A 16,130-nucleotide genomic window follows, 5' to 3' on the forward strand; every position below is an offset into this window, starting at 1 on the left:
ATGGATGGAGAAACTGGAAGTGCTGAGCAGACGCAGGTTCATGGACCAAAAGAAATGACCGAAAGACCAAAATGGGACAATCAAGTTCAATATTTGCTCACCTGCATTGGTTTTGCTGTGGGACTTGGGAATGTGTGGAGATTTCCATATCTGTGTCAAACCTATGGTGGAGGTAAGAGCCTTTCGCTTAAAGTTTATGTTAACACAAGAAAGTAAAGGAGACAGTCTGGCTAATACCCGGCTTTCCATTTGTTTTTTAATGACCAGAAACATTTTAAAGTCAATAATCCAAACACTCGCTCGACAAAATGAGAAATTGTTTAAACTGCTCATTAATGCTATTAATGAAACACTTAATTTATCTTGTATTATATAAAATACATTTCCTTAAGTAATGAAAATACCCCCAAAACATGTATTTCTAATATATTCCCACTATACAAAAAGATAAAGAGAGACATATAAACATACAGACTTGAGACAACAGTTCTTCTTCAATGTGGCACGATAACACAATAGTCACACATAATTTAAATAACAAGTTGTTGTCCCTTTAGCATTTAAATGACCATTACTTACTCTCTATATTAGCATGCTTGGCATGACTGAGACATGGCTTCAGATATGATGGAGAAATTATTTTGCTCTGATTTTCATGCTTAATTTTCACGCCATTTCTGACTTTGATTATACAACTTTTCAAAATGTCTGACCAAAAGGATTATATTATGTTACTTGGATTTCCCCACTGATAAAGGGAGATGTATCACTGCAGTGACTGTAGCACCTCCCTCTTGTTTTTCCTTGCTGTGTTTGACCTAAGACTTTGATAGGTCACTAATATACAAAATGTATACTTTATCAACCCATTGAAAACAATAGAACATGTTTTCATAACTCCATACAGTGGTGTGCAAAGTATACACTAGAAGATCAAATGATGAGTGTGTCACACCTGACACACTATGTACGTCAGTTGTTAAGATCTATTGCTGGGAATGAGTGAGTGTGATAAAGCTTGTTGATAATAAAATGTCCAGTCATGAGAAACTGAATGACCTTCAACTATGAATGCAATGGCGATGTTTATTTTTAAGTCGAGCGCTTACTGAAAACCTAAGGTGTATTGTTTATTTGTCCGCTTGCACAATAATCTTTGGCTATTTTTATCCCTTATAAATGTGCGTTATTTCAAGGGGCGTTTCTGATTCCTTATGCCATTGCCTTGGTGTTTGAGGGACTTCCTCTGCTGCACATGGAACTGGCCATCGGACAACGGCTCCGCATGGGAAGTGTTGGGGTGTGGAATTCAATCTCCCCTTATATAGGAGGTTTAGGTGAGACGGTTTGGTATCAACAGTAATCAGATGCTCTACTTAAGTAAAAGTATGTATACCACATTGTTAACATACTTTGTTGCAAATAAAAGTCCTGCAAAATGCTATTCAAGTAAAAGTATTATCAGGAACAGTTACCTATCCCCCATCCTACCAACATATTCAACATAAGAGGACTACTAACTATAGTGTCTCTGGGGGTGACCCCAAGAAAAAGAATTGTAAGAAACAACCACCATGGGAAAAATATTTTTTATTTTCTACTCAAAACATTATTAGTTATGAAAGATAGATCATTCTTCATTTGAGAAAGTTACAGTTAATTTGCATTCTGTGTGAAAATAAAATAGACAGCACTTGGGGAAATCTATAAGACTGAATGAATTTTAAAAAGGACTGATAAAACAATACAATGATATGTAGTCATTATTAAGCAAATGATTAACAAAGTCATGAGTAATGACACTGGAGGGATAGAATAAAGCACCAGTGAGATATGACAAAAAATAATACTGCAGGATGAGGGTTAAAACAGTCATTCTCAAAAAATGGGTTGGAGCCCATTGGTGGGATGCAGGAGATTTCATTAGATCATTTGCAGAATTCCTTAATCTTATATTTAACATTATTCATCTGCAGTATACATTTGAGCCACTTGAGGGAGCCTGAATGTTGAGATTGCTCTGATAATTGTAGCATAGTTATAACATAGAGTCTAATATTGAAGGCTAGCATGCATTATTTTTGTTTTACTGATGTAATAAAAACAAATGCATTTATTTGGTATACTTTATAAAGCACTTAACATGTGTACATGATTTCAACAATGACATTGTGATTCATCATAAGTATCTCTTTGAAATGGTTGGTTTGCCAAAGTAAAGTAGCAGTAAAAAAAAATCCCAAATGTTAATTTAAGCACAAATTCAACAAATTATAGATAAGGCCTATTGTGAATTGGGTCACGATGGTCTTTTTTTTTTAAATGGGTCCCCAGAAAAAAGGTCTGGCAAACACTGGGTTCAAGTATTGCAAGGCCCTAGAAGTAAAGTACAAGTATCTCACATGTGTACTCAAGAGAGTACTTACATTAAATACACTTAGGTCCATTACACCACTGGATATCGATAGACTTTCCTCAGCAAAGCAAGATGCCAAAGAAGAAATGTATTTAAAAACATAAAGCTGAGTATGATTACCACACATTTCTTGGTGAATAATGTCAACGTGCTTGCACAGGTGTGGCTTCCATGGTAGTATCCTACCTGGTTGGTCTGTTCTACAACATGATCTTGGCCTGGGTCCTCTGGTACTTATTCCACTCCTTTCAAAGTCCACTTCCCTGGAGGGACTGCCCGTTAAACTTGAATCGTACTGGTAATGTTTACATCATAACAATATTAATGGACAATAAATGCTGAATAATGATCACAGTAAAAATGAAGTAAATCATTAATCAATCATGATGACTAATTTTGATACAGGCTATGTAAGTGAATGTGAGAAGAGCTCTCCAGTGAACTACTTTTGGTATCGAGAAACACTGAACATTACACCCAACATCGAGACCAGTGGGTCCCTGCAGTGGTGGCTCGTGCTGTGTCTGGCGTCTGCTTGGTGCCTCGTGTACATCTGCTTCATACGTGGGATTGAGACTATTGGAAAGGTAATAACAGAAATCTCAAAGTCTGTTTGATGTGAATATGAAATATTGTATCAAAATCCACACTCTTTCAACAGGCTATTTATGTCACAGCCACCTTTCCCTATCTTGTTCTGACCATCTTCTTGGTCAGATCCTTGACTCTGGCTGGGGCCGCAGATGGCTTAATATATCTTTTCACACCAAATGTAAGTTTGTCATTCACTTCATACTACAATTATTTCATGGCAAAATCTAATGAGTAAAGTATGATTTTTTTTTTTTATTACAGTGGGAAACCCTGAAAAATCCTAAGGTCTGGTTGGACGCCGCTACTCAGATCTTTTTCTCTTTGTCTTTGGCTTTTGGGGGACTTATTGCTTTTTCCAGCTATAATGTTCAGAAGTAAGAACTTTATGAATACATTTTTATTCATGAAAAGTATAATGCACAGACTATATATACAGTATATATATATATATATATATATATATATATATATATATATATATATATATATATATATATATACAGTACATGTTAAATAATACAGTATAACATCTTTGCAGGAATAATTGTGAGAGAGATGCCCTAATTGTCGGCTGCGTGAACAGTTTTACGTCGATATATGCATCGATTCCTATTTTTGCCATTCTTGGATTTAAGGCAAATGAAAACTACAATGACTGCCAAAATTGGTATGTACCATATAGGTCATTATAATCTGCTCTAGTAATGTATATTCAGCATGCTGATTGTTATGTATTATTATGAGACGTGCAACTGCCAATTATTCAATTACAATTAATTGCCAGACCCCAAAGCAAAGAGTCTGCTGTGACTATACTATATATATACATACACAATATATCACTTAAATATTAATCAATATTTAAGAAGAAAATTGGTTTGTGATTGTTACGACCCTCTCGCAGTGGGAGGGTTGTTTCAGTGATACAAACCTCATCCCACTTTCAACACTACCAACATATTTTGTTCTATTTTAGGAACATACTGAGATTGACCAATTCTTTCAACATTGGGGATGAAAACATAACTGTTGAAAACTATGACGACTGGTTAAACTATCTCAACGGAACTGATCCCTCAGAGGTCAAAAGCCTCGACCTAAAGACCTGTGACCTGCAGACTTTCCTGGACCAGGTACGCACATCTGTTACTATTCAAATAGTTGTTCACAGTTTTTTCTATCATGTTTTGTGAATATCTATAAGATCACGTATCATATCCCGTAGAGTGTCTCTGGAACTGGACTGGCCTTCATTGTGTTTACCGAGGCGGTGATAAAAATGCCAGGTGCTCAGGTGTGGGCAGTGCTCTTCTTCGTCATGCTCTTCAGCCTCGGCCTGTCCTCCATGTTTGGAAACCTAGAGGGGGTCCTTACCCCTCTGCTGGACCTGCACATGATCCCATCCTGGATGCCGAAGGAAATCTTCACAGGTAAACCAACTAACTTCATACGATGTTTGCAATCAAGGCATTTGGGGCACTGACAACACACATTTGTCTTGTAAGACAGAAAAATCAAAATAAATCAATACTTTCTATACTTACCATTGATAATGAAACTTACAGAACAGTCATTTGTGAAAACCCACCTGTATGTAAACAGTAAATAGTTTTGATAGGCACCCTGTCGTTTCCTAAGTCTTATGTAGATTTCCTTTTCATGTGAAATGATGTCTTCAAGTGTGAAATAAATATTGTCAGCTTATGTCAGAGTGCACATACTTTTCGTTCAGATACAAAGGCTTTTAAATTACACATAGACTGCCTAAAAGGGTTCTGTTCGATTTAATTTAGCATATCAATCATCATAGCACGAAAAAGAAAGATTTTTCTATATTTCCCTCTTCTGCTTAAAGGGTTAATGTGCCTCAGCTCCTTTGGTGTGGCCCTCCTCTTCACTTTGGGCTCTGGAAACTACTGGTTGGAGATTTTCAACAGCTATGTGGGATCCATGCCTCTGCTCATCATAGCCTTCTTTGAGATCATCGGTGTGGTGTACATCTATGGAATAAACAGGTGATATTGTAATAAATGTCATTGTACTTGCAATATGAAAACATATTCGAATGATCTGACAAAGGGTTTCCATTGGCCCACAGATTTAATGACGACATTGAATGGATGACCGGTCGGAGACCGAACCTCTACTGGCAGGTCACTTGGCGCTTCATAAGTCCTCTCATGCTGCTGGTGGTTTTTGTGGCATACGTTGTCATCGAGGCTGAAAAACGACCAACATATAACACCTGGAACCCAGATTACGTAAGAAAGATTTTACGCTAGTGGCACTATGTAGAATTTGTTGAATAAAAAAAAAGAAAAGACATTGACTTTCCACTCCATCACCCCTACAGGTGCACTTCCCCCTCGCTGATGTTCAGCACTATCCTGAATGGGTTTTTGCTATCTGCGTGCTCTTATCTGTCCTTCCTGTTGTATCAATTCCTCTCGTGGCGCTCTACAAATTCATGGGTTTCCTGAAGAAGTACATCATGAAAAGGCACAACCCAAACCCATATGCAAATGAATTATCTCATGGAGAATTGTAAATTACACTTTTAATGACTTTTGAACCGTTTTTTCTGATTTGTGGTCAGGACTACAAGTGGTACATATTTGAGATATGTCGTCATGTAATAACCTTGTGTATTTTCAATTGAAAACAAAAAGGCGAACAAAAAGTTTTTACTGATTATTTTCATGTTGTTGTTTTTTAATCTTTTGTATAGTATGGTATAACCAACTTATCACTAGAATAGTAGTAGCTACAATTTCAGAACATTATCGAAAATAAAACCTTTCTTTAAAGATCTACAGTGTATTTCTATTGGTGAAGGAAATGCAAACATTGTCTGCTAGATCAAATCAACGGAGGACAATATCCCAGGGGAAATATATTACCAACATAATACCAAAGGCTACAACTTAATATCGGTTTCAATATTTGATTAAAAGGAAGAAAACAGTTAAATTCCTGTGTTGATGTTTTGACAAAAGGGGAGTGATGGGTAACTTTTCTGAATGGTTTTTGATTAGGGCATTATCAATTATTACAATTAGTAGTTGTAGCAATGCTGTGTCACTGTATAATCTGCCAACATCATCATCATCATTATGTTAATATTATGCATCATCTTGTAAATCACATTTCTGTCTACTACACAGCGTTTAATAGGTGATATAATATAATAGTCTGCTTCTACCCTGCTGTTATCTGCAAGAGTGAGCTAGTGTTGCATGTGTCCTTTATGTCACTTTTTTGCATGTCAACAGTGCATGTGGGTGTATGAGACGAGTAGACCGGTTCTTGTGTGTGTGAGGGTGCATGCATGTGCTCACTGACCATGCGCATGTGTGTATTTTGAGCCATACGAGTTACGCAGTTGTCCTTTTTGTGGTGTGGGTGGACAGTGATATTGTCCCCCTGGTGTCACGTGCTTTGGAATATGCTGGCTGCCTTTGTTGTCCCTCTGCCCGTTCTGCTTTTCTGGCACTTTCATACAATGGTGCACTTGAACAGTGTGATGTTATTAAGCCTTTCAAACTACTACAGTATGAATTCCAGCTCTCAGGAAAGACTAGCATCCCAATGTAGGATACATGGCACAAGATAAAACATCGAGGAATAACAGCAAGGATTGAGAGCAACATCAGAAGAAAGGTGATGATTGACCCTGCATTGACTTATGAGCGCTTTAATTATTGTCTGTTGTATGAAGCTATGCATGATGTCACACTAATGCTACTGCAAAATCATATTGTTTGAAACACTTTTTCTGTTTGATCTTATTCACAATCTGACTTGTTGACCCATGGCAGCAATTATCTATGCCTTATTCAAAGTGTGACAGATGTGAATGAATTTATGTAGCGTATTTATTATTATTAATAATAATAATACAACTTAAGAGGTTACAACTGTTTACTGACAATTTACGGTTCAAAAGGACATGGGCATTCCCACTTCTGTAATGTTTCTGGGTAGGAAAAATACATTTTGTATTTAATAAGTGTTGATTTTTGGTCTTGTCTATAGCATTTCTTCCAAGTATGTTAATTAGTAAGCAACCAATAATCCTATAAGTGGTCTAAACATTCTTGTGATCATCAACAACAAAGTGGAGTAGGCGTCTTTCCAAACATCCAAGTGATGCAGTGATCTACAGCACTGAAACTGTTCTATCAACAATGTGACGAGAGTGCGACAAGTTCAACAGTTTTTTTGACCTCTGATCCTCCACTAGGAAATGTCCCAGCGAGCAGGTGCCTCCCAGTGTGGGGGGGTTGTGGTCGAGTTTGAGTCTGACGACATCAGGGATGCGAGAGCAAATAGAAATAGGAGTATACCAGGTGAACTTAACTTTAAATCAAACTAGAATTTGTGCGATGTATTTATAGCAAATATGTGTGCTTATATCATTTTCATGCAATTCTTTGAAAGGTTCAGCTCTTATCTACCTCAAGGGTCCCAAGTTTCTCATCTATGTCAGTGGAGCATTGTCAATGTGGGTAAGAATCATTTCCTGAAGAAACAGATTCCTGGAAAAATAGATAAAACATAGAAACTTAAATAAATGCAAGGTAGCCTACGTACTGTACATCTTGTGTCTGCATACATACAGCACCTTGCAAAACAATACATAATGATGCCCTTTTATGTTGTGTTAAACAGGGTGACCGCATGTGGCACTTTGCAATTTCTGTGTTCCTGATTGAGCTCTATGGCCGTAACCTGCTGTTGACTGCAGTGTTTGGGTTGGTAGTGGCTGGGTCGGTGCTCCTTCTAGGGGCTTTGATTGGAGACTGGGTGGATCGCAATCCCAGGAATAAAGGTATGCAACAATTTCCCATCCATTTGAATATTTTAACATGCCATATATCATAGAACTGTCAGTGATATAGATTTGTGGATCTCAATCTTGGATGCAGAAGTCAGCTGGATTCCTTTCCGCCCAGTTTGTAAATTGCATTCACCGGATGTCTGAAGTGTAAATCAGTCCCTGATTTGATAGCTAGACTTAAAACCAACTCAAGCACAATGCCCACTTCTGTCAAGGCTAGGATTCAGTTTTTACAGAATATACCATGTATGTCGTGAAAGTCTAAAACTGTTTTTTTGTCCCCTATTTTAGTTGCACATGCATCTCTTTTCATTCAGAACATCTCAGTGACAGTATGTAGCATTGTGCTCATGTTGGTGTTCTCATATAAGCAAAGGATTGAACAGATCTGGGATGGATGGCTTACTGTGAGTATAGACTCTACATGTTTGACTAATAATTACATTTCATAACTGGATACCATGATTATTACACGGAGGAGTTATTGCTGCTGTTGTTCCCTCTGTCCTGTGTCCCTGTTGTCTCTGCTTCTGAGCTCGTGGCTACTCTGTGCTGTCATAGTAACATGTTGCATCGCAAAACTTACACAAGGTGGTTTGTTATACGGTGGTGATCGTCCTGGCAGATGTGGCAAACCTTGCAAGCACAGCACTGACCATTGCCATTCAGAGGGACTGGATTGTGGTTATCACAGGCTACAACCGAGGTCACCTAGCTGGTGAGGGGATTCATTCTCTATTAGTGCACGTGTCTGTTTGCATTCCATGCTCGTCACACATCACTGTTTGTGCACGATAAATATTTGGATTACAGAGAATATCAGGTATTGTTCCGTTTCTGCTCCTGCTGACCGTCCTCTAGTGGAAGCGCATTAATCTCTGTGTCTTTGATCCTAACAAAAGGAATGAATGCAACCATGAGGCGGATAGATCAGGTGACTAACATCCTGGCCCCACTAGCAGTGGGACAGGTCATGACCCTGGCCTCCAATGTAGTTGGCTGTGGCTTCATCCTGGGCTGGAACCTTGTGTCTCTCATCGTGGAGTTCTTCTTCTTGTCCCGGGTGTACCGCATCGTCCCCGCTCTTTCGGTCAAACCACCAGTGGTGGAGGTGGATCAGGTGTATCTGCAGAGGGTGGAGAGGAGAATGTCACAAGGTTTGGACTATGTTGTTGTTGTATAGTTTTTTTTAAAGATTTTTGACTTCCGCAGTATTCACAGATTTAACTTTAGAATTCTATGAGATTTACTGAAAATGTGCATAAAGATCAGTGAGCATTGAGGTCCTACACCTTCTTGTAGATATACAAAATAAAAATGAAGTTGTCAAAATAAGATTTAGAGCTGTGCATTAGTTAAAAATAAGTTAACAATGCTTACTTGTAGTTGCCAATGTATAGACGACATACAGCGTATTCTATTGACTGCAGGTGATTATGCAGTATACTAGTATGTAGTATACTACAGTGTACATTAAAGTCACTTTCTCCTCAGCCTCTGTCACCTCTTACGATGCTTTTCCTTTTTGAAAGGTCAGGTGAAAGTGCTAAAAGTACTTTGAAATGTTAAAATGTTGAAAACAAGGCTTCTATATCAGGATTGAGCAGTAGACGTCATTAAGGGTACTGATGGAGTGAAATGTGTGGCCAATAAATGTTAAGGAAATGTAAAAAAAAGAATACAAATTACATTAGAAAATATATACCATTTTATTTTTTTGACATTACGGTTGTACTAAAAGCAAAGTAGTTTTTTAATTCTAAAGTGCTTAATTGAACCAAGCGTTGATTGAAGTCAATCCTCGGTTTATGTGCAGGACCCAACTTCCTCAGTCTACATGGTTTAAATGTATATGTAGATAAGTGAAATGGTCTGTATAAGGGATGCACCGATACCGGATATCTGGCCAATACTGACTCAAATAGCAGGATCGGAGTAAGGAAAATATGGAAAGCAATATTTAAGTAAAGCCTGACGAAATAATTATTTCAGTCACTTCCAAACGGTGAGGTATACAGCGTATTAATTAAATACTGTTATCGGATCAGTACTCCGTATCGGCCAATACCCAAGCCCAGGTAACAGTATAAGGACTAAAAAAGTAAGATTGGTGCATCACTCGTCTGTATTTGACAGATGATGTGGATTCTAGCATGACATAGAGCAGAAAGGGTGCAGAACACCAAATGGACCTTTGAAATTGAACAGAATTGATAGATGACGTTCCTTTCTCTTATCAGGGGAAGATAATGTTGCACGACCTCAATCTCAACCTCTGACCGAAGGTAACTGCAACACAAGCCTGCACATAAAAGAAATCACCAACCTGCCGCTGTGTTTCCGGAGGTTTCGCTGGTTGGTGAGCACCTGCAAGGACGGCTGGAGGGCCTACTATCGCCAGCCTGTCTTCTTGGCAGGGATGGGTCTGGCGTTCCTCTACACCACAGTGCTGGGTTTCGACTGCATCACCACTGGCTATGCCTACACTCAGGGCATAAGCGGCTCTCTCCTTAGTCTGCTGATGGGTGTATCAGCTATAACAGGGCTGATGGGCACTGTGATGTTCACCAGACTCAGGAAGTCCTATGGCCTGGTTAACACAGGCATCATCTCAAGCTGCCTCCACCTGGGGTGCTTGCTGCTGTGTGTGTGCTCTGTGTTTGCCCCTGGCAGTCCTATGGATCTTAGCTTGCTGATGCCCTACATTACCTCCAACTTCTCCACTGAGCTCGGAGGGATGACAAGCCAAAGGCAAAAACACACGTACTCTTTGAGGGGAAGCAACAATCAGCCACTGCTACCTGACCGCTCCTCCATCCACTGGACCAATAACACTGTGCTCTTTGACAACGTTCCCTCTGACACGGCGCCAGAATCCTACATCTCCATTATCCTTCTGTTCTTGGGTGTCATCACAGCACGCATTGGTGAGTAGAAGGACATCCAAAGCTGACTGGTTTCAATGGACACCACAACTTAAATTGGTTTATATATTACATTGAAATAAAATACACGGGAATACTGTCAACTGTAGAGCTTCACCCATGCATTGGCATACAGATACTATCAGCCAAGATGAGCACATCATGAATATACTGCTATTTATGTTGGGCAATAAATAAAAATAAATAAAATGACAAAGATATGATTACGGTAATTTAGATCATGTTGTCATTACATAGTCTATCCACCAGAGAGCATTGTCAAACAACTGTAAAATGTCATGCTCGTACATTGGCGACAATTACAGTATTTATTTTGCGTCATTTGATCTTTTTATTGATAGTCAACAGTAGAGCAATGTCACTATACGATATGCAACTTAACCACTGGGCCACAGGATGCCCCAAAAGATCCATTTGCAAATGTAAATGTCTGTTTCAATCAATTAAGTATGGGTAAGGCTCTAGTTAACTATTCCCATACATTCAATTATTGTGTGAAGAGCTGAATAAATGCAGAGCCATTTTGAATATTGGCTAATTGAATGGCCAGGGCAACTTTTAAAACCCAATGATATCTGTGTTTTAGGTCTCTGGTCCTTCGACCTGACAGTGACCCAGCTCCTGCAGGAGAACATCTGTGAGTCAGAGAGGGGTGTAGTAAACGGGGTGCAGAGCTCTATGAATTACCTGATGGATCTGCTTCACTTCATCATGGTGATCTCTGCTCCACAGCCACAGCACTTTGGCATCCTAGTTATCATTTCTGTATTATTCATCACCACTGGGCACACAATGTACTTCCTGTATGCACACAAAGCCAAGAGGAAACGCCGTCACGACACTTAAGGAGCAGCCATGGCCCACACATCAAGGCATGAGATGCTTTCCAGCACTGACTCCACTCCGGACCTGTGAAATGAATGTCTCCCTCCTGTTCCTTCAGCAATCTTATTGCAACAACCCACTCCCGACTCAGCCATTCATTTCAGCACAACACAGCGAGTGCCTGTCCCACCTCGGTTGCTTTCTTCCTGCAGGGCCATGCGCCATAGCAGCAAACAAGAACTCAGGTGAAATAGAGTGGGAGACACGCTCTCCCTTCGTGTACATACGTTGAGGTGGCTACAATAAATGCAGCAATGGTACCTCCAGGGGAAATGTCCTAATCTAATGTACAACAGGACACAAAGATAGCAGCGAAGGCAGTTGCCTTTGCAAACCCTGTAGGAATACTGCATAACTTTCATCAAACAAGCCTGTTCACTTACTTAGCTTTTTGGATGGAAAGGTTGGATGGATGGAGAGCTTTTTCTAACCTTCACTCAGTAAAGAACTGGTGTTGTAAGGAAAACTTATTAACAGCGATACATGAAAATGCAAACAAGACGAGACAGTACTTCTACAAGTGGCATCAATGTTACTGATCCGTCCACTTGGAAATATTCCAGGATGTCCAAAAAGGAACATAAAGGGAACTCAATGTGAGATTGTTTGATTAGAAGAAAAAATATCTGAAAGGCAGCCCCCCCCCGCCCCCCCTTTTAATGGACTGAAGTGAAAGGACAAAGTATTTCCTTTCCCTGGTTTGTTTCTCTGTGGATGAATCAAGCTAATATTTGCCTTTCTTTTGTGCAGGTAAACCTGGTTAATGCATTAGAACAACAAAAATGATCAAATCACGCCATGTACTTTCGTCAAACTTTGAATACAAACTATTTTATTCTAACTGCTTGTGTACTTAGATAAATAAAAAAGTAGTTTCCAAACTTTCCTTCCCATATAAAGAGTGATATTAATAGTCTTATAGAAATTCAAGAGGAAAGCAATCTTCATTTTGTGACATGAAATCAGTGATATGTCAATAGCAAATGTTGATCACTGCTATTGGCAGTGTTGTATTACACATTGCTTCATTCTTTTTTAGTTCGGATGAACTAAACATGACCTTACCTCAACTAAGAACAAGAACACTGTTGGGAATATGCCTTGGGAATTACTCTCAGCTACTGTATGTTTTCATATATCCTTCTTGTACAGTGGAAATAACATCAAAGTTTAACCTTTTGTCATACAACCAGCAACACATCTCAATATATTTGTATAATTTCACTGTGGAATTTTTGTATTGTATGTTGTCCTTATTTTTCAGACTGAGGATTATGATAATAAAGATGACTGAAGATGATCTTTGACCTCAAGTATTCTGATCAAATAATCCACAAATAAATATAGGTCCTGTGTAATGTAAAATAAAGTGCTGCACATGTTTCACTAGATGAAGTTCTCCTAATTCATGTCAATAAACTGCAAGAAATTACACCACCTTGTGTAGTCTACATATTTGATGTAGGCATATTCATATATATATATATATATATATACGTATATATATATATATATATATATATATATATATATATATATATATATATATATATATATACGTATATATATACATACATATATATATATATATATATATATATATATATATGTATTATACACACACACACACACACACACACATTTACAGAAGGGTATAAGAGATTTGGCTGACAACTACTAGAAAGCTTATATAACCTGAGATATAGTACCACATGAAGAATTAATTCATTATCAATCAGAATAACCTGTAACAACCACAAGGCTATGCACATAGGCAGAAATAAACAGGTAGACTGTAAGAAGGAGAACAAATCTAACATTGACAGATAAATAAGGACCAGGGAACGTACAGTAGCCATATGCAAATGTATGTAGGGTCTTTGTGTCCAGTAGAGGTCAATGTAACGTTAAATGGTCAGCATCATGCCAGTATACAAGTGCACCATTCCTGTAAAAATGAGACACAATACATACACAGTATGTTTACAACCTATCTTAACTCTCAAATTTTCAATAAATAGTCAGCATCATTTAAGAGTGATTCTAATATTGAAAACTATTATCCACAGGAGGACATATGAGGGTGGATAGAATAATGAAACGAGAGGGAGAGCATTCAGAATTGAAGGACATGGAAATCCAGTCTTTTTTTTTTGTCCAGTTTGACATCACCATGATGTAAACTCTTTTTAATTATAGATGAGCATAAACAGGAAAGAACTAAATGGTATCCTTCAATATTGCCACCATTGAAAGAGTTCTGATTTACTGGTTTACCGCAAGTACTGAATAGTATCAGCAGCAGAAGTCATGTAGTCTCGTAAAGGCATCTTGCCAGGAAGAACTGTTGTTGGAGTGGGAGGCTATTTTACTGGAAGCTGTACACAACATTGCAGGCCTGATGAATATCGTTCTGGAAAATGAATCGATTTCAACAGTCAATTATTACTATGCAAGAGTCTAGGTTTCGTGTTGTGCAGCTATGCCAAGTTCAGGTGACTACTTGACATCATTCAGGTTTAGATGCGTAAAGGCGATAACTCTCTAAGCCTTGCTAATTACATTTTTTTAATGTAATGACATACTGTGAAGTCAAATCTATGCCTACCCTATATAAATTATATTTTAAAGTTGAACCCACCTAGCAATATAATAGGGCTTTTATTATTTTAAATATCATTAAAATGGTGGAGGAAATCCCAAAAGCAACATTGATGATATCACCGTAACCTGCTAAACGGCTCCCCCTCTATGCTAGAATCAGGAACACACAACAGAAATACAAACCAGGGACTAAAAAGCAATACAAACAGTAAGTGTGTATTGTATTGTACCAAGCAGCACATATTTCACCAAATGTACGGGTCGTTTATGTGTTTGTTGCTGAGGTGTACTACATGGTGCTGCCATGTATTAAGCTAGCTAACAGTTGTAGCTCACGTAACGTTAACGCTAACGTGCTAAACACCGTTTTGAGATTTAACGTGATTCATGTTACCAGCTAACGCTAACTAACAACATCAGTCACAGGGCTAATGATTTTCTGAAGAGAACAACTTTGAAAATAAAGTTGTTTGACAAGACTTAGCAATGTTTTGAATGGATGAACCGGTTCTTTTATCCACGATACAAATGTTACGCGCAGACTTTCTGGGTACTTCAGTGTTCACTGTCTGTTTCTGTTGTGTTGTCTGTCAGTCTCCTTGTCTCTCGTTCCAGACTCCTCCCTCCTCGTGTGCCGCCCTCCTGTGTGATTGCAATCCCCGCCCTCATTGTTTCCACCTGTGTCTCGTTCCCCTGTGTATTTAGTCTGTGTCAACTCCCTGTCCTGGGCTAGTTTGTCTTTTGACGTCCGTGAGTGTTTACCTGTACTAAAGCTTTTTTTTTTTATTTGTATAAAAAAAAAAAAAAAAACTACCTCGCCTTGTGTCTGCTTGTGGGTCCTGCTCACCGTGGTCCTGTTCCGTAACAAAAAACAATTATCCGTGGGTTGAACCCATGTTTTCACCTAATTGCTACTCTTGTTCAGTCAAGATGGGAACCGGAAGTGACAGATCTTCCTCTTTGGGTTTAATTGGTGGTCGGCACAACTTACCGTAGGTGCATTTAAGTGAATGCTCTCCAATGCATCATAAAGTTACCGTTGTTGATGGTGTTGGGTCTATGTTTTGGATACATTGTCATTATTAAAATATTATACCTGCTTTAAGTTTCAACAAAAACACAACATTCATGAAATAGGATTTATTTTAAAATTGTTGTATTAGACTGCAGTAGTTTCAGGTATTTCCCAATATAAAACAACTCCCAATATATAGAAACTAGGTGTTAAAAAAAAACTGTTGTGGGTAGAAGATGGGATATTTTATATTCTAGCTGTAGAGAAACATCTTTGAAGAATCTAGAAACCCGCAGTGTTTTTAAAGTATTGACATATTACCAGAAACACATATTACATGACATGCTGTATGGTTCTTCAATTTTCCTTAATGTTTATCAAACTGTCCCCACCATGGTCTGCTAAAACTAGCCTCCATGTCTGATAGAACCCAACCAGGGATCACATTCATTTCCCTTGTGTCTAATGTTGATTTGTGCTACACAAATACAGTACGGTAATAATGCAGAAAACATGGGATAGATTCATTCAATAAGGTGATGTTATTGTTCCTGCTGTTAAATATCTTTAATTTTTACGAGATTGTGCAGCTGTTGAATTTCTGTAACTGGATCTAACTGGATATTATTTTAGAAAGGGTTTACTGCAACAAGCTCAGTAGAGTTTCATCACTGTTTTATTCTTTTACAGTGCCGCAGGCCTACAGTAACAGTGAAGGGCCCATGGTTGTCATGGTAGTCCCTGGATGAAGACAACGGTTTTAGAGCAAGCTTGCTAACAAGTCTGACTTTAGGCATTCTCACTTTGCAATTCATCTACTTGAGAAACTGG

The 16,130-nt window shown here is 38.4% G+C and overlaps 2 protein-coding genes across 2 annotated transcripts; both read left to right on the plus strand.

Moving 5' to 3' along the window:
* On the plus strand, positions 1-5,558 carry LOC306745183 (sodium-dependent neutral amino acid transporter B(0)AT3-like; the record flags this gene model as incomplete). Its single annotated transcript, XM_079227935.1, has 12 exons — positions 1-172; positions 1,197-1,337; positions 2,577-2,714; positions 2,822-3,003; positions 3,078-3,188; positions 3,272-3,384; positions 3,549-3,677; positions 3,987-4,143; positions 4,236-4,440; positions 4,866-5,025; positions 5,109-5,271; positions 5,364-5,558. The coding sequence occupies 12 exons, from the start codon at positions 1-3 to the stop codon at positions 5,556-5,558; spliced, it is 1,866 nt and encodes a 621-aa protein (XP_079084061.1).
* A 1,698-nt stretch (positions 5,559-7,256) lies between these two features.
* On the plus strand, positions 7,257-11,641 carry LOC306745073 (ferroportin; the record flags this gene model as incomplete). The annotated part of the gene is made up of 8 exons (XM_079227807.1): positions 7,257-7,359; positions 7,451-7,518; positions 7,682-7,841; positions 8,142-8,257; positions 8,442-8,568; positions 8,753-9,007; positions 10,091-10,777; positions 11,382-11,641. The coding sequence occupies 8 exons, from the start codon at positions 7,257-7,259 to the stop codon at positions 11,639-11,641; spliced, it is 1,776 nt and encodes a 591-aa protein (XP_079083933.1).
* Between the last annotated feature and the right edge of the window lie 4,489 nt (positions 11,642-16,130).

Source organism: Taurulus bubalis, assembly GCF_910589615.1.
Source record: "Taurulus bubalis genome assembly, chromosome: 12".
Lineage (NCBI taxonomy): Eukaryota > Metazoa > Chordata > Actinopteri > Perciformes > Cottidae > Taurulus > Taurulus bubalis.